This window comes from Drosophila grimshawi, unplaced genomic scaffold, assembly GCF_018153295.1.
Source record: "Drosophila grimshawi isolate 15287-2541.00 unplaced genomic scaffold, ASM1815329v1 contig_1367, whole genome shotgun sequence".
NCBI classification, from domain to species: Eukaryota; Metazoa; Arthropoda; class Insecta; order Diptera; family Drosophilidae; genus Drosophila; species Drosophila grimshawi.
In genome coordinates this window covers 11234196-11253528 of record NW_025062889.1, presented here as the reverse complement: position 1 = coordinate 11253528, position 19333 = coordinate 11234196, and the positions used below count along the sequence as shown (strand labels likewise).

Genomic DNA, 19333 nt, shown 5'->3' with positions numbered 1-19333 from the left:
CTCACACACTCACACTCATACTCGAATACTTAAATATTCGCATGCTCAAGGATGCCAGCGAGGGTCGCCAATCAAAGTCTGAGTATCTCAAATGAATGCTAAATCTTATCTGCATTCGATTCATAAATCAATCTGAAGAAATAAGATTTAGATTTAGTACTAATAATAATATCCTTTGAATAAAATACTTTGATTGGATTATTATTTATATTGTCGAGAGTTCGAGATTTAATTATAAAATGAGTTCGCCAAATAGAAAAAAATAAATTATTTCAAACTGTGATTATTAAATTTAAGTAAGTACCAAAAACAAGCATCAAAATAATAGCTAACTTGGCACTGACCATATAAATAAAATTAAAAAATATATATATTTATAGTGTAGAAAATAATATTTTTTCCTATTCTATAATATTCAAATTGCATGTTATGCGATAAACAAATTCATAGGATTATTATCCATTTTAAAATCAAAATAAATTAATTCCATTTATTTTTTTATTGACATTTTTTTAATTTTAAAATTTCTAGAGACAAAAAAAAATGGTTGCTAGTTCCATTTTTAATTAATTAAATCAACAAACCCAAATTATATTTATATAAACAGATAAAGCAACTCTCGCATGTGGAAGACACACATACTTGTGTCTTTTGTGTGTTTATATGTTGCAGATTCTGGAATGTGGGGCTCGGAGGGGGGCTTACTTAATTGCAACCTAATGCGACCTAATCAGTGCATTTGATTTCAATAGTGGGACAATATGCTAATCACGAGAGGGATGGGGGATGGGGGGCAGGTGCTAGGGGAAAGGTCACAGATTTACATGTGCAACGTCGACTTGGAACAGCACGGACACATCTTGATATGAGAGTGTCAACATACCGTTAACGAATTTCATGCCAAAGCTTTTTGGCATTTCACTCCTCGACTCAAACAGAAATAACGAATTGGAAAGCTTAAGTCGAGCGAGCACGACTAGGAGACACCCTGAAACAAAGTCCTACATGTTACACTGCATGTATGTATGTATTCATGTATGTATGTGTGTGTGTGTGTGTGAGTACATGCTGCTGTCTGATTTGGTAAATATTAATATAGAACTTGATTCCTTGCTTAACATTTTAGGGATTATTAATATGATGTCAAGGTATTTACATACTCAATGAGAAAGCTATGTCTACAAAGTTGTGACTCTTAAGGCTATCGGTAATCGATTTATATCGATATTGTTAAAAGGTAGTAAATTATCTATGAATTGGAATTAGCTTGATATGCATTTGGTATTCCAGAATCTATATATGACAAATTTGTCTACCTTCTGAGATCGTCTCGTTCACAGACAGACAGACAGACATTGGTGGCATGGATTCGTCTATTGATCAAGCATATATATACTATATAGTATACCCTCTTTATCCATTTCTTATGGGCTTAGCGCATAATAACGGCAAGCGATGAACGACGAATAGCGAATAGCAACTGGAAACTGGCAATTGGCAACTGGCAACTGGCAAGCCAGCAACCGGCAGCTGAAACATTGCAACATGACACCTCGACATGACAACAAAATGAGCTTCTGTTGCTCTTTTGAGATCTCAGCGACAACAACAACAACAACAACGACAACAACAAACTGTGAGTGACAACTGCAACACAGTTGCTTTCAAATATTTAACACCAGATCCATAGCCAGTATCCAATACAGTCAGTCCATCGCCAATTTTGTCAGTTGCCAATACGTGAATGCACTCAGAAAATAGTAGGGAAATTGATCATTTGAATACTGGAGATACCCATAAGCTACACAGAGAATAAAAATGCAACAGTTAAGATTATATTATTGAACGAAGTAAAGTAAAAGAGCTGAAACTGACTTTATTTGACGAACTACAAACAATCATGAAGAAAGTTCACATTGAGATTGTGAATCCTAATTAAATTTGCAGTGTTTAATTTAAGAAATTACTTTCTTTTTCGAAGTGTATTCGCCAGCTCAAAACGCACCAAATGCCCACGAAATTGAAATCGATGCTAAAACGAACAATTTTCACACTCGAAACGCATATTGTGGAAACGGAGATGGGGTGGTGCAAGTGGAGGTGGCAACAGAAACGGCAACTGGCCAACAGCGGCTTTGACTGGGAAATCGGAATCGAGGTATTGCAGTTGGCGTTGGTCTTGGTAATTGTGCAGTTGCAGATTGGGCATGCAAAACAAAACTCGCCTGGCTGTTTTTTTTTTGGATTTTTTTTTTGATTTGCCTGCCTCAGTTTTGGCATTCATTTATACGATTTGATCGGATTGCGGGATATACGCATTTGACCATTTACCAAACTCAATTCGAGCCGTTTGTTGTTGCCGTTAATTGAATTTGGCGCGTTAACGAGGAGCTAAGTAAACCAACAAGTTGACAGCGGCAACAGCAGTCAGCAGCCAGCAGCCAGCAGTCAGCAATCGCCTTTATGGCTAACCGAGTGTTAATTGATCGCCGGCTCGCAGACAAGCTGAAATTTTAATTTGAACGCGTTCTCCTTGTCGCAGCAGCCACAACACAGTTGACAGATAGCAGATGGCCGTTAGTTGGTTGGTAGTTGGTTAGTTGGTCGTGGAGAGGCTCTGCACCTTAACCATTAACCAAATAAGTAAAAGGCACTTACTTTGTAGCTAACTGATTGCATCAAAGCCAGCACCGTAGATATAAGGCTACGGTAAAATAAACTTAATAAACACCTTAACTACAATTGGAGAATACAATTTATATACTCTGATATCGTACGTAGAGGAGTGTATTGGTTGTGCAATGGATAATCTTAAACTAAGCATTTCAACATCAATTTAAGAACTGCACTCTCAAATTGGAAAGAGCACCTGCCTTATGTGAAAAATTAGTTTGAAATCAACCCACAGATAGAAAGGTAGTCAAATATCGGAGTCCCCATACAATTTCTTCAGTTTTATAGATTTATTTCGCATTTCAGTTGATTGCTACGAATAGGTTCGTCGACAGTAATAAATTATATATATATACACACCTTTCGAGATTTGTGTTTTGCCATTGTTTTGTTTGAATTCCAGAACTCGTTTTTCAAATGAATCATATTATTTGTATGCAACGAAATATGTTATATGTGTACACATATTTATGCATATATATATATATATACATATATATATATATATATATTTATATATGTATATATGTTTATTTAATTGTAAGTTTTGGTATTATTCGTAATTCGATAGCTTATGCAAGAAACAGTTAAAATCGCTTATGGCATTTGTTATTGTTATAAACATTAATTTATTTATATTTCACATATGATTTATATGTACTATTTATAATAATGTTGTGCTTTAGTTGGTTTTCTTTTCTTTTGTTTTGTTTCTTTTTTTTACAGTGTACCAAGTTTATGTTTCTATTATGTAGATTATCATATGAGATATTTTTATTTGTTTTATTATATATTTTTTGGTTTTTTTTTTTAATTTTTTGTTTGTTTTTTGTTTTTTTTTTTTGTCTTAATTACCACAACAAGCGTTTCCAGTTTTCTTATTTGATGTACTAACAATAACTATTTATATATATTTATATATATATATATATACGTATAAAACAATCGCGTTCTGGGCTTCGATTAGCAATAAAAAACATATAAATAATTATTAAATGTGAAGAACTTGACGAGAAATTGTATCGAATTCGAAGCTGAGAACGTGACTGCATTTATTCAAAATGGATTACCAATCTGTAAATAGTAGAAGATTTATACAGAGACTATATGCATATTTAAGCTATTAATACTCGTTTGGTAATTTTACATATCCGTTAGTTAGAGAGCGTTATCAAGTAGCTATTTTTCTTGGGGTTCCTTATTGTTTTTTTGGGGAGAATTTTGAGGTTGGGTCTTTGGGGGATGAACGATTTAGAAATTGCAACTGTGCTGTTTTGTATATATATATGTGTGTGTGTGTGTTTGTATGTGTGTGTATTTATTTCGCTGTAAACAATTTATTAAATTTACTTATCGTTAGTTTCATACAAATACGCAAAATGGCTGTATAAATATTTAGTGTTCTTTTTTTTTGTTGCTTTTTTTATTGGTTTATTGTGTACACTTCATGCAAAAGAGGAAGTTAAAAACTGTTAAGTACATATAAAAAATATTATATATATATATATTTACCGTTACACTCATACATACATATTTACAAAGCTACAAGACAAACTGGATTGGAAAACAAGACGAATCGAAAAAAAAGCAGAGAGCCCTTACTAACAAACGAGCCTCTGGATCAAAGCTATTTTCTTTTGCCTGTTTAAATCGATTACTATCGATTATTATCGATTAGAGAATAGTTTGTTGAATGCTGAAAGTAATGGAGAAAAAACAAATGCATGCAACAACAAGAGCTCAAATCTATATATATATGTTCATAATTTATTTATTATTAATCTTATGTTCCTTTTTTTTTGAAATTTAAACAGTCTGCGTGTAAGTGTCCACTTATGTATATGTATGTATGTGCGTAGTCAAATACCATTATTTTTCCCTATATATTTTTTTCGTTTCTTCGTGTTTTTTACCCGTAATTGTAGTTGCAAATTTCAAATCAAATAGTACACATCACATTTCGTTAATGGAGGAGGAGAATTGCTTTTAGTCAAGTGAAAAACTCGAATCGATCGAAAACCAAAAGCCAAAAAAGAAATTAAACGCTACTGATTATTGGATTTGTGTATGTGTGTGTGTGTGTGTGAGTGTTTGTATATATTGAGTATTATTCCTTAAACGGTCGTCGATATATATATATATATATATCTATATATATTAAGTACATAAGTATTTATGTATAGTTGTGTAAGGTACAATATACAAACATGCATTGACATACGTACTAGCTACATAATGTATGTATGTATGTATTTATCTATGTATATAGACACGAGAGACATTAGTTTTCTATACGCGGAAGTCGGGTTTGATTTCAGTATGTAAAGCTTTTTTCTCAAAAATGCCGTCGTTTTGGTTTCAAAACTGAAATGAAATCGAAAAAATCAACAACAAAAAGAATAAAATAAACAAATATCAAATCAAAGTTCGAATAATACTTACAACAAAAAGAAATCAACAAATCAAATTGAGTTTTTTGTTTTTGTTTTTTTTTTTTGTAACTTGAAATTGCCATAATTATGTTTTTTGTGTTTTGTTTTTGTTGTTTGTGTTTTATTAATTGTTTTTAAGTTGCATTTTGTTTCCATTTATTATCGTTTGCTTGCTTACGATGCTAGTTTTACACACGAAAGAAAGTACAGCTACATGTATATTAATGGTATATTTGTTTTTGTTTTTGTTTTCGTTTTTTTTTTGTTTTAATTTATACATATATATAGTGTTTATATATATATATATATTTAGTATATTATATTATAATTTTTCTTCGCATAAGTTTTGTTTTGGATTTAAAATATTTACTCATCATATCAGAATGCGCAAGCATTGAATTCTGATTTTGCATTTGTTTTTTGTTTACAGTTGTTTACAATTACAATTACAATTAAAAGTATTACCTTGTATAAAAATAATAATATTAAGAAGAGCATACATTAATAGTGTGTGTGTGTATGTGTATGTATGTAAATGTGTGTGTGTGTGTGTATGTGTTTGTGTATATATGTTCTTATGTCGCCCCTAGCGATCACTTATCGTTATCATTCTAATCGTAACTTTCTTGCTCGCTTCATAGTTAAAATAACTAAATGTAGTTTAAAGTTTTTATTACAGCATAAGTTAATTTAATTTACGTACATTGAAAAATGTTCCACTTCTTCTACATTCTCATCTATATTTATATATATATATATATATATAGATTTATATATTTAATTTTTACTTGTATTTTTTTTTGTTTGTTAAACGCACGCTGCCAGCCCCTAGTCGAAAGGGGCGTGGCAGCATTGCTAAAGCGCGTGGTTCTGAAACGGCTGGAGCTGTGAAAGCATCCAATGCCAAATGTTCATCCTCTTTGTATGTGTATGTGTGTATGTATGTGTGAGTGTGTGTGTATGTATGTATGTGTGAGTGTGTGTGTGTGTGTGTGTGTTGAGATGCCAACTAACATTATTATTTGTATACTAAACATATTTTTATTAGCGTTATCATTTAAAATTATTATCAAATATATACAGTTTGCTATTTAACACATGAGTTGTTTATAGTTTTTGTTTGTTTTCTGCTTTTACTTTTGTTGTTTAATTTTTTTTGTGTATTAGTTTAAGATTTAGTTTTAGTTTAGTTGGTTGCTTGGCTGGTTGGTTGGTTTGTTTGTTTGTTGGTTGGTTGCTTGCTTTGCTCAGTGCGGGGCTGAGCGCTATTGTTTTTTGTTTGTTTTGTTTTTTCGGTTTTATATTTATTCATATATTATTTATATTTAGGCTTTTAGAGTTAGGCGATCTTGAAAATAAGACCTAAATCGTTACACACATTATCTAAAAATTAAGCGAACATTTTTGTTATTGGTGGCTTTGTTTTTCTCATTATCAATCAATTTTGATTTATACACAATTTTAGTTTTGCTGTTGTTGTTGTTGTTGTTGTATGTATGCCAGTTGAAGCAACTATTTAGCAAACGAGTTAGAAATTACATAATAATCATAAGAGTTACAAAATCATAACGCCCAGCCCCCTTCCCTCTCCTCTCTTTCTCTTTATCTTCCTCTATCCCAGCCTGCCGCGTATTTTACAAGATTTTTTGGGGGTTTGAGGGGAGCTTGATTACTGGATGAGGCAGGGGTTCTCCTCACACGCATATTTCCTATACATATTCACATGGAATATTAGGCGGATATATATATATATATAATCTATACATGTGTGCAGCTGACGTCTCTCTAGGCGGACGTCTGCTCGTTGCTGTCCACTTTGACCAGGCAGAGCGCACAGCAGCAACACTGCGACGACGACGATGACGACGATGGCTGCAACAGTTGCCCCAGTGCTAGCAGCAGGGGACTTGTCGTCCGTCCCGGACTCGACGTCGCTGCTGTTGTCCGGGCCAAACTGAGCGAGGTGCCGCTGGGCAGCGTGCAGTTGAGCGCTGAACTGCAACAAGCACCAGCAACTCCGTTGCCACCAACAGCACCACTTGCCATTATTATCGGATGTTAGCTGTTGTCCGCGTCTCATCTGTTGATCGTCGGCGTTGCATTCACGTTCACGTTGCTCGTCGTTGCATTCACACCACCTCCACCACCTGCGCCACCCGATCCGTTGCCATTGTTGTTGTTGCTACTGTTGGCATTATTGTTGTTGTTGTTATTATTATTGTTGCTATTGCTGTTGTTGTTGTTGTTGTTATTATTGGTGGTGCTGGTGGGCAGGACAACACCACCATTATTAGCACTGGCAATCACCTGCTCCACAGTCAACTGCGCCTTGCCCAATTGCTCCTTGGCAATTGTATCCGCTGCTGTGCCGACAACATTGTTGCTGCTCGCATTGTTGCTACTCGTGACAAGTTGGCGTATTGTGGTAGTTTGTGTTGTAGAACCACCACCACCACCACCAGCACCACCCGTGCTGTTAACGGTGGTGCCAATGGGCAGAGTGCGGGTGAGTATCGCCGAATTGCTGAATCTGTTGCGCAACACCTGCTGGAATCCCGCCGAACCCAATTGCATCTGCATCTGTCCGCTATTCTTCTGCAGCGGCTTCACATTCACCAGACTCGTATACAGGACACGTTTCTCTCCTGCCTGCACAGGACCAGCACTCGTCTTGAGTTTCTGATGATGCAGTTGCTGCTGCTGCTGCTGATGTTGCTGCTGCTGTTGATGTTGCTGCTGCTGTTGGTGCTGCTGCTGTTGTTGTTGTTGGATGGCTGCGGGAAGTGGTGCACCTGTCTTATTGAGCACCACAGTCGTTGCGCCCAACTGCTGGGTGGCCTGACTGACGAGCGTGTCTCCGGCATTCGTGGTTGCCGCACTGCTCACAAAGTTCAACTTGAGATTGGAATTGGGCAGCTCCTTGTAGTGGAGCTGCTTCTGTTGACCCGCATTGCTGGCGGCAACCGCTGCTTGCAGTTCACTGGCGGTGGCAATGGTGAAGTTGGCACCAGCGCCACCGCTGCTGTTGCTGCTCGTGAGGAAGATCTTGTTGGCCTGCTGGGCTGTCGCCTGCGATGTTATAATTGCCGTCGCCGGCTGCAGACTGTAATTGTGATTGGCTGCAATCGCCGCCGCCGAGTTGGGCTTCTGCTGCTGTTGTTGCTGCTGCTGCTGCTGGCCCGACTGCTGTTGCAGATTCAGATCGGAGACTAGCAATGGGAACTGTGTCATTTTTATCACCTTGCTGAACTTTTGCAACTGTTGCTGCTGCTGCAGATGTTGTTGCTGTTGCTGCTGCTGTTGTTGTTGCTGCTGCTGCTGCTGCATTGCATCATTGCCGTCCTGCAAGGTGAGCTGCTCGCCGGCACACTTGGCCACCAGCTCATCTTCCTGCTGCACCAGTTGCTGCAACTGCTGCTTCGTCAGCTGAATCTGTTGCTGTGCCACCGCCTGCTGCCCCACCTTGCGCTGCGAGAATTTACGGTTCAGCAGCAGTTTGTTAATGTCTGCAAAGGTGTAAAAGACTTATTAACTTCCGATTATCGAAACAGTTTAAAAGCAAATCAGGGCAACACATAAGCAAACTAAAAACTGAGCCGATTTCAATGTCAATTTTAAAATACGACTAACTTTGTTATTCACTTCACAAATAAGCTAAGCAAATCAAGTTCGGGCAGTTGCAAATATTTTCAAAGTCTTCATAAACTCCTCCCAGCGTAAGAAGCATTTGCTGTTAATATTTTCGTATTTTGGTATAGTTCCTGGAAAAGCGCATAATGAAAGTCTACAAGGACATCCTCACCGATGATGAGATGTTTACGGATACGTATAAAATGAAATTGGTGGACGATGTCATCTATGAAGTCTATGGCAAGTTGGTCAGCCGTAATCAGGATAATATTGTGTTGGCTGGTGCCAATCCATCGGCGGAGGATGCTGATGCAGACATTGATACATCAGCTGTGGAGAGGGGCATTGATGTTGTACTCAATCATCGTCTGCAGGAATCCTTTGCCTTTGGCGATAAAAAATCATTCACCAGCTACCTAAAGGACTACATGAAACGGCTGTTGACGAAACTGCAGGAGAGTTCACCCGATCAAATTGATGTGCTCAAGAGCAACATGAGCAGGACAATGAAGGATATTCTGGGCAGATTCAACGAATTGCAGTTCTTCACGGGCGAATCGATGGACATCGATGGCATGGTTGCCATGTGCGAATATCGCGAAATCGATGGCGAAAGCGTGCCAGTCTTCATGTTCTTCAAACACGGCCTCCAAGAGGAGAAATTGTAAGCCGTAAATAGTAAATATATGTGAAAAATATATCTAGAATGAATGAATTAAGACTATTAAAGAAATCTGTTCAATTCATCTGCTAAATTTGTCTTTTGTAACTTTTTTTGAATGGTTAAATTAAACCCCTTGAAATGGACATGTGACAATTGTGGATTGGTTAGGCAACTACAGACAAATAAACTATACACAATACAAATAAAATTGTTCTAATGAATTCAACAAAGCTACAAACACCAAAAACAAGTGTTTAAAATGTTTGCATTGTTGCACAATTTGAAGTTGATGATTTACCTGTGTTTTCGGGTCCGTTTAGCTGTCGCTTCTGCGTCGCACGACTCGTCCACAGAATCTTGTTGCCCACAGCCGTTGCCGAATCGGCTGTGGTGGTGGAGAGCACCGCTGTTGTTGCCACAGCTGTATTTGTGCCGCTCACTTGACGCCATACAATCGGTTGTTGCTGCTGCTGCTGTTGTTGCTGTTGCTGCACCAACTGTTGCTGCTGCTGTTGATGGGCATTATTGTTTCGCGTGGGCGTGGTCACAATCAGGGGCGTGCTGCTTGTTGTCTGCTGTTGTAGCTGCTGCTGCTGTTGCTGCTGTATCCCTGAAATGCTGTGCACCGCCAGCTGCTGGCCACTCGCCGTGTTGATGATGTTGACGCTCGAAGAGGCTGCGGAGGATTGCGAGGAGCTGCTGTCATCGTTCTGCAGCTTCACATTGGACAGTGTGATGACCGTGTTGGGTCCAATGGAGGCGTTGCCACCTCCCGCACCACTACTCTTCTGTATGGCATAGGTGACCTTCTGGCCGCCCACAATCTCGCCACTGCTGGTCGTATAGATCATGTGGTTGCCACTGCGCGATGTCACAATGCTCTGCGAGGAGATCACAGCCGGTGAGCCGCTGATATCACGCTGCATCTGGAAGAGCAATTGCTGTTGAGGTTGCTGCTGTGGTTGCTGCACCACCTGCTGCTGCTGCTGCTGCTGGGGTGTTGCCTGTCTTTGTTGCACGGTAACATTGCGAAGTTGCGCCTGCGCCAACTGATGCTGCAACTGTTGCTGTTGCGGCGTCAACGTCGGCAGCGTCTGCGTCTGCAATGGACTGCTGCCGGTGTGTGGCGTTATGGTTACAATGTCACCCACAGCGGTGCCACTACTGCTTACGAACTCGGTGCGCGCAATTAGCTGTGCGGCAGCAGCTGGTGTCGCATTGAATTGATTGAGCAGCTGCTGCGTCACTGCCACCTGAGTGGGAGGCTTCTGTTGTTGCTGTTGCGTTGTGATCTGGGCGGGTATGTTAAGCAAATGTGTTGTTGTTGTTGCTCCTGCGACTGCTGCAGTGGTGGTGTTGGTGGTAACCAGCGCAACTGGCGCTGCTGCAACTGGAATTACAACTGCTGTTGTCGCCACGGCTGTTGCAACTGGGAGAACTGCTGCTACATTGACGGGCGGGGTTGGTGTTGCTGTTAATGTAACTGCTGCTGCTGGTGTTGCTGCTACGGCTGTTGTTGCTGCTCCTGCTGCTGCTACTGCTACTGCTGGTATCGAAGATATCGTTGCTGGTGTCGCCTCCGCTGGCTCCAACTTGATTGGCAACGCAAGCTCTGTGGCTGCTGCCGCCTCTGGCTGTGACTGTGCCTCTGGCGCTGGCGTCTCCTCCTCCTGCTTGATAACGGGCGCTGCTTCTGCTGCTGTTGCAGTGCTAAAGAACAGAGGCGACGCCTCGACGCTCTCGGCCATGGTGAAGCTGGAGCTGCCAATGGATGCAAGCGGTCCACGCTGATGAGCCGCTCGATAGCGTGCCGTGCGCTTCAGCTCCGAGGAGGAGGCTGCATTCGGCGTCATCGTTGTTTTGCAATCCAGCAGATTCTCGGCGTTTTCGACATCATCGACGACGGCGGCTTCGCCGTCGAGAATGCCGTTCCAGAAGTTGGTGGCCTGATTGAGAGCCTTGGGGTCATCCATGCTGCACTCTTGCAGGATGTTGACCAGCATATGCTCGTCGCCCAGCAGATTGTTGATATCGTTGAGCGAATCACCGCCACTGAGATTGAACTCAAGCGCCGAACCCGAACCGGTGCCCGAACCGCAGTCGGAGCAATCACCATTGGCACCGTTGCCACCGTTATCCGAACTACGATTGCTGCTGCTGCTGTCGCGAGCGTAGTCCAGCGCATAGGCAGTCTGCAGCAGCTGTGCATCCGCATCGAGATCCGTGTATTTGAAGGTGCTGCTCATGAAGTGGGCTCCAGCTGCGGATGATTCAACTGCAGCCACATCAGCATCACCGCTGCACTTGCCCAGACGACTCAACTCGATGCTAATGGGCGTATCCTGAGTCCAGTCCACTAATCCACCATCCGAGCACAGTTTGCCATTGTCTTCATCGCCCTGATTGCTGTCCGAGAGTTCGTCCGTGGGCGTCTTGGGTCGGAAGTGCAGCCAATCGCGTCGAATCTCCGAGAGCAGCTCATTGCAGATGTCCAACCTTTGACTGGACGTGGGCGACAGTCCGCCCATATAGTCGTAGGTCTCGTTGTCGTCCTCCGTTGGCGCCGCAGCACCCTCGCCACCAGCATCAATGTGCAGCTGCTTGTTGTGCAGCCGAATGACGTCGGGCATCTGGTTGAAGCAGCGCTGTTGGCTCTCCTGCAGCTGCAGCTGCTCCTGCTTTTGCCTCTGCTGCTGTTGCGCCTGCAGCTCCTTCTTGACAGCCGTGTGACGAATAATGCTGCTCAACTGCGCCAGATTCACATCATCCTCGGCCTCGTCGTCGTCCAACAGATCCGCCGGATGTTGCAGCTGCAGCTGCTGCTGATTCTGCATGGTTGCCGCTGTTCGTATGCTGCTCAGTGGCTCATTGGAGTCATCTGCATCGATCAGTTCACGCTTTATCGTCCTTGCCACATCCTCAACCGTTTCATTTGCATTTACAGCTATTGTTGTGGCAGCTGTTGCTGCTGCTGTTGTTGTTGCTGCTGCTGCGGCTTCGGCAGCGCGTGCTGCAGCTGCTGCCGCCGATGTTGAGGCAACTGGCTGCTGCTCATTGGCAGCAGCACCAATAGTTGCATCCTCGGCGTCCGTGTCCGCTTCCTCCACTTTTATCACATTGAATTTTTCGCTAATGCTAACATCCTTATTCATATTACTATTACTACTACTATTGTTGTTGCTGCTGTTGTTGTTGTTGTTATTATTATTATTAAACACGGTGTTGTTGTTATTATTATTATTATTGGAACGGTGGTGGTTGTGCTGATGATTAGCGTGTCGCAACGGCTGCTCATCGCAGATCTCCTGCTTCAACTCGAGCTCCCGTTGCTCTGCCGACTGCTGCAGCTGCAACTGCTGTTGCTGCTGCTTCTCCCCACTCGTCACCTCATCTGTCATTAGCAACTCTGCGCTCTGCGCCGGCTTCGTTGTCGTCGCCTGCAGCGCGAGCGCTAAACGTTGCAAATAGGCGCGTGGCAGCGGACACAGCGGCAGGGGGATAGCCTCGCCCATGTTGTTGCTGCCAACCACATCGCTTTCGATGGTGGCACTCTTCAGACGCTTGGCGGCATTAAGTTCTCGCAACTGCTGCTTTTTGCGACGCAGGCGACGGCGTTTCATGCGTACATCGTAGGAATTTTGTGGCAACGTCACCGCTGAGCTGTAGACGCTTAGACGCGACACATTCTCATCCTCTGTGCACAGCTCATCCTCTTCCTCATTGTCTTCCTCCTCCGCCTCCTCCTCCGGCTCCTCCTCATCCACAGCCGGCTGCTTCTGCTGCTGCTGTTGATCTTCCTTGGACAGCAATGTCTGCTCACTGCTATCTGTTGGCTCAATCTTGAGCAGCAGTTCGGGTGCTGCGGCATTTCCGCCACTGTCCGCATTTGTCGCCTTGCACGTGGGCAAATCGACGACGGTGGGCGGGGAGCAGGGCTTGGACAACAGCGACTGTTGCTGTTGTTGCTGCTGGTGTTTGATTGGCTTGCCGCTCTTCACAACACTCTCCAGCACCGTATAGTCGAGCTGAGACCACAGATCATCGTACCGACTGCTGGCCCTGTCAAGCAGCACACGTCCACCTCGCCCCAGACGCCGTCGCGCAAATCCAATGCAGCGTGGCCTGCCAGCAAATAAACAGTAATTAGCATTTTGAAGTGATAAAGGCTGAGTCTAAAATAGTCCAACGCACCTGATATAGTTGACCGAGGTGAGCGTGTAGCGGTATTTAGCCTCAGGCCCATTTGCCGCACCGGGCGGCGCTTCTTCCTCAGCGTTTTCATCGGGCAACTCCCACGGCCAGCGGCCCTCTTGAGCTCCTCGCATCTGTTGTTGCAGTTGATAAAATGGGAAACATTGATTATCAATGGTTTATAAAAGTAAGATTAGGCTGTACTTCATCAATCTTATTATTATTATTGGTTGCTTCATGCACTGCGACCTGTTAGATCTATTGTGCCCCCTGTTAAGCCTATAGCTTTTCCATCAATCCCAATTCCTGCAGAGCTGAGACCTGGTGCCTCATCTGACTTGCCTATCTCAGCTGTCGCCTATCAAACTACCGTTGAATCTTAATAAACTACTACAAATTAATATTTTAAATACATATTCAGTCTGTGCATAGATAATAAAAACTAGTTTATATACATATATATGCTTACCCGCAGGTAATTACAGCTGGTCTTGCGTCTAAATGCAAACGGCGCCTCCTCCTCGCTCTCGGAGCCCAGCTTGTTGCCATTCTGGGCGCCGACACCGCCGAGATAGTCCTCTTCCTCGCTGTCCACATTCGACTCGATGGCCGCTGGCGATGCGCTCTGGCGATGCAGATGATGCAAATGGGACAGATGCGCCGGCGAAACGCCCGACGCTGACGACGCCAGTCCACCAAGTCCTGGTAAATACTGTTGTTGCTGCTGCTGCTGTTGTTGATGCTGCTGCTGATGATGATGCAGCTGCTGCTGCTGCTTTTCGCGCGGCAATTTATGTTTGCGCTTCTTGTACGGCCGTTTCTCCTTGCGACTGCTGCTCCCATTGCCACTGCCAGCGCTGATGCCATCTGCACGGATTACAATATAATGAGAAATGGGTTTTTTCTATTGCTGATCCACCACTTACCCATTGTCAAACCCGATGAGGTCAGGTACTGCGCAGACGATCCGTAAACCGAATTGCTGTTGCCCGCCGCTGCCAAAACGCCTGGCGGCAGCACACCGCCGGCGGTCAGCAGAGCACCCGTCGCATTCGATCCGGCTGCCGTTGCGCCTTGTGAGTATTGATTCGTATACAATGAATTGTAAACGGGTCTGCAAAAGTACAAGCAAAATCAATTAGCATTAATAATCATAAGTTAACAAAAGTTGATCAAGCATAAATCTTAAATTTGAATTAATCTATACTCTCTAATCATATTCCATTCATTTGAAACGCACCTCGAGTTCTTGTATTGGGCATTGAGCTCAGAGTAGATAGCACCGTTAAAGTCGCGCAGCTCGACACGCTTCTCGAAGATGTTGACCGTCGTCTTGAGATGATCGCGCTTCGTCTCCTCGCGCCGCCGTACCATCTCCAGTATTGTTGTGGCACGCTGCAGGTCGCGTCTGTTGCGCATGCGGAAAACAACATGGGCTAATTAAATGCAAGCGCAAAAAATGGCGATTTCTATTTGTATTACCGCAGCTTGAGCATCTTCTCGTAGGAGGCTTCGTCGTTCTTGCGATTCTTTCGCGTCTGCATTTTCTCAGTTCGCCGTCGAAACGCCAGATACGGATTATTGGAGCTGGCCCCCGGTCGACTCTCCGTCTTAACGATGAGTATTAGCGGATGTTGCTATACGAGTATACAAATTGAGAATGGTTATTGTATTGTATTCCTTGTGGTTATTTGGGTTTTACCGTCTTGAGGCGCTTGTTCAGCCAATAGTCGTACACCGATATGCTGGTCTCATCGTCAAGATTGAGCAACGTTTTGGCCTCGTTGAGCGTGACGACCGTTTGCCCGGAGCTCTTCTCCAACCGATCCATCATCTGTTCGAATCGCAGCTCGGTCAGCTGCAGGCGCTGCTGCTGATTCAGCCAATCCTTGTCCGCACTGTCCATATCATAGTCCGGCACCTCCGTGTCCAGGCCAAGCGCTACAAATTTATATTAATCAGTATTTGAGTGACTTAATAGTTTAATAGTTAAATCTTACGCTGCATGTGGATCATTTGGCGGGGCATTTTGTAGTCGGGCGGATAGTAGGCATCGTAGAAGGTCTGATCCGTCTGCAGCACCTCCGGCGTGGGTATGATGAGGCCCGTGCAAATGGCTCGCTGTAGATGATGCTCCTGTTTGGTGACGAGTGGAAAGTGTGCATCAGTTACATATTCTCAATTTATATAATTTAGTTTGGGATGTGGGTTTGCCATGTGCCATGGACATAAACAACTCACCGACTCTTCCTCTTTCTCCATGCCACTGGGCATTTGTGGCACGGCTCGATTAATGGCCGAATACTCGGGCAAATCGGGCAACTCCTCGGACAAGTAGATCGGCATCTGCTTGGACGGATCCAAGTGACGTGCTCTAAATGATAGTTTCGACATTTTGTTGGATGTGGATGTGTGGGTTGGATGTAGTTGTATGGAACGTTTAACTGCTAAATGTGTGTGTGGAATTCTTTGCTTGTTGTTGTCTGATTAATAATGTTGCTGATGTTGTTGTTGTTGTTGTTGCTGTTGTTGTTGTTGTAGGTGGTAGATGGTGTATGGAGTGGCTTTTAAGTTGACGCTATTGACGCTCTGGTGCAGTGGCAACTGCCAATGCCAATGGCAGATCCCCCAACAATCAGTGGCAACGACAACTGCAACGGATCCCTACAACGGCGATTCCTTGTTGCTGTTGCTGCTCCTTCTACTGCTGCTACTGCTGCTACTGCTTTAGCTTGACACGAGCCTTCTTTTAAGAGTTTCGTTGTTCTCGTTGTTGCTGCTAGCCTCGCAAATGAAGCGTCTATGGATGGAGGAGATATGCTGCTCTTGGGCGTATGCAACGGCGTCAATCTTAACGCCGAACGAGTCTTATTTGTTGTAGTTGCTGTTGCTGCTGTGATTGACTGCTGCACTGCCTCCGACTGAGCACCGGGGCTGCGGTGGCAATGGCTGCTTTGCCAGCTAATATACGCAGCCCCTGTGCCCACTGCTTCCGTTCTCTTGCCGCTGTTGTTGCTGTTACTGTTGCTACTGTTCTTTGTTGCTGCTTTTCTTTTGTTGTTGTTGCTGTGCTTGTGATTGACGGCAGTTGCTACTGCTGTATAAAGAGGCGTGTCCAACGTAACTGTTTGCTTACAACTCCTTGTTGCTCCTTCTGCTGCTGCTGGGTTGCTTTCTCTGCTGTTGCTGTTGCCGTCGTCCTCTGCTGCTGCTGTTGCCGCCAGCTGCTGCTGCTGCTGCTGTTGTCGTCGTCGTCGTTGTTGCTCGTTGAATGCGACGAACAGCGTTGAGAGCAACAACAGGGCCAAGGAGGTGATTAGTTTATTGCAATTACGACGACAACGCAGTGGTAGCAACAACAATAACGAGTGCAGCAATTGTGTCGACGACATTTTTCACGTTGAAATCGAAAAAATTATGTGAATTGGCATAATTACGTTGATCAAATTTGCACATTTCAGTTCATCTTTAATTCTTAATAATGTTTGTTTTTATTATTATTTACTATAATTATTATTTGTATTTGTATTTGTATTATTGACGATTTCCAGTTGCCGTTTTTGTTTTATGCTTTGCTTCGTTTACATTAACTGTTAGTTGCTGCAGCTGATATAAATCTGCAAAAATGACATATATACAAAATTAGTAAACAAGTCACACAGACACGCACTACACACATATAAATAAATATTCAAAGACTGGAAGAAAAAAAAGGAAAACAAAGCGTGCGCGGGAAAAATACATTTTAGTTTGGGCAACTGCAACACATATACGTATATATATATATATACACACACGCACACAAATGCACTCTCTAAACAATAAACAATAAACAAATCACACACACACACAAATGCACGCATTTTGTTATTGTCTGACGCGCTTTTGAACATGATGAATCATTTTCACATTTCTTTTTGAACGCAATTCACTCAGCCTGCGTGTGTGTATGTAATTAACGAAAGAAAGAAAAAGAGTGCTAAAGAAAACAAGCACAGAATTTGCGGTTGTCAAAGCGCGTTCAACAAAACACAAAATAAAAAACACACACACAAAAACTGCAAAATCATAATGAAGGCGAAAAAAGATAGAAGCAGAAAAAGCCGCGCCGCCGATGCGAGTGTAAAAAAGGCGGCATAAACAAACACACACGCGGCGAGTTCGCCCAAAACAAATGCGGCGAATTGCACGAAGAAAAACACGAAGCCCATCCGCAAAATACGATGAAAAAAAAAACCGTAGCACTCTTCATGTGGGTTTTGTTTTTCGCAAATATTCGCCAGAACATCGAGATTTTATAGCTGCGATATATTTTGTAGAGCTTGCATTAATTTTTAACGCACTTTACCGCGTTTTTCACACACCTGCACGCACAATTTTGTTGATAATTCGCTGAAAAATTTACACAAATTTCACGAATTTTGCGTATAGCGTGGTTTTGCTGGAAGCAGTAATGGCGGCCATAGCCGAAGACTAACGACGACGCATAGCATTCCCAGGCCGCGAATATTTTGTTTGCGGCATCGGCGTTGCTTTAACAGCAGCTTCGGAGTAACGATAACAATTAATTTGTACGCAATAGAAGAAATAAGCGAGGAATACATGCACAAAAATTAATTTAACACTACAACTAAATTATTTTAATGTTTTCTTTGAGATTCACACTGAAAACAATAATTATCGATGAGGTAAACAACGGCGTCAATGACAATTAGTACGGCATAGAACTCTGCGACTCCGAAACGTGCACCAGTGCCGCCCTCTGGCGAGCTGCACTCGAATAACAGGCAAAAGCAGCGAAAAGATTTTTTTTCACAAACAAGAAAATCGATTTACATTTTTCACGCACATTCTTTTGCACTTAATTTGCGTTTGTCACGTCAGAAATGTGTGGAAATCATGTGCTTCCACTGTATTTTTGTTTTCCGTAGCGAATTTAGCAATATTTTGACAGTTTCGTCAACATAAACGTTTGCAATTGTTTTTCTTCGACGGACACGTTTTTACTTAATGGCGGGCGGCCATCACGAATTGATACTAAAGCATTTTCGGAGTCGAACGCTCGTCGCATTGCCTTGGAAATTATTTAGGGTAGCTCAAATTGCGTTGCACTCGATCAATTTAAATAGGGGTCTCGCTAAAAATTGCAAAATTTAATTCTAAATGGAATTCATACAATGGGAGCATGGGCAATCGGCTACATTTGTTCATAAATTGTTATTATTTTTCTTTGTTTGGTCAGCGGACAGCAAAGTGCCAGCGACTTAGCGATGGGAGCAACATCACTTCAACGATATATCGATTAAGCCGATTGGCAATGTACTCAGAATTTGAGACTGCTCCACTTGACGAACTTTCTGCTTGTTTAACGAAGAATGCTCACAAAATATATTTTGAACAATTTAGGTGGAATGCCTTGACTACCCTTTCTGTAAATGTGGAAAAATCTACAGCACTGGCATCGTCTTTAAAAGTTATCTGTGCTTTTATTTATTAAACGTCTTCAATTCAATTTATGACTATGGAGTAATAAAAAAGTTTCTTACAGCGCTGTTAATAACTTAGCAAACTATTTTAGATTTAGGAGCGGACAGGCCTGAATTTCATGTGGCATGAATCGTGCTTGCTCCATCTAGCGTTCAGTGGAAAAACTTGAAGAGTGCGTACTGCAGTCTTTTTTCGTAGTAATGTTCACAGCAAACATCTTTTGTCAAGTGCACCTTATCGGCTCATACAATGCAGC

At 42.6% G+C, this 19333-nt stretch overlaps 2 protein-coding genes across 2 annotated transcripts; one reads left to right on the top strand and one right to left on the bottom strand.

Annotated features, from left to right (window-relative positions):
• Window positions 1–7181: 7181 nt before the first annotated feature.
• Window positions 7182–15984, bottom strand: LOC6559363. The gene is made up of 11 exons (XM_043215538.1): window positions 15832–15984; window positions 15591–15726; window positions 15293–15531; window positions 15073–15227; window positions 14831–14998; window positions 14517–14704; window positions 14060–14457; window positions 13591–13724; window positions 9698–13521; window positions 7324–8611; window positions 7182–7290 (listed from the first exon to the last, which is right to left on the bottom strand). The coding sequence occupies exons 1-11, from the start codon at window positions 15982–15984 to the stop codon at window positions 7182–7184; spliced, it is 6792 nt and encodes a 2263-aa protein (XP_043071473.1).
• Window positions 8751–9490, top strand: LOC6560687 (translationally-controlled tumor protein homolog). The gene has a single exon (XM_001986447.2). It carries the CDS (start codon window positions 8882–8884, stop codon window positions 9401–9403), a length of 522 nt encoding a protein of 173 aa, XP_001986483.1. The 5' UTR covers window positions 8751–8881; the 3' UTR covers window positions 9404–9490.
• Window positions 15985–19333: the final 3349 nt, after the last annotated feature.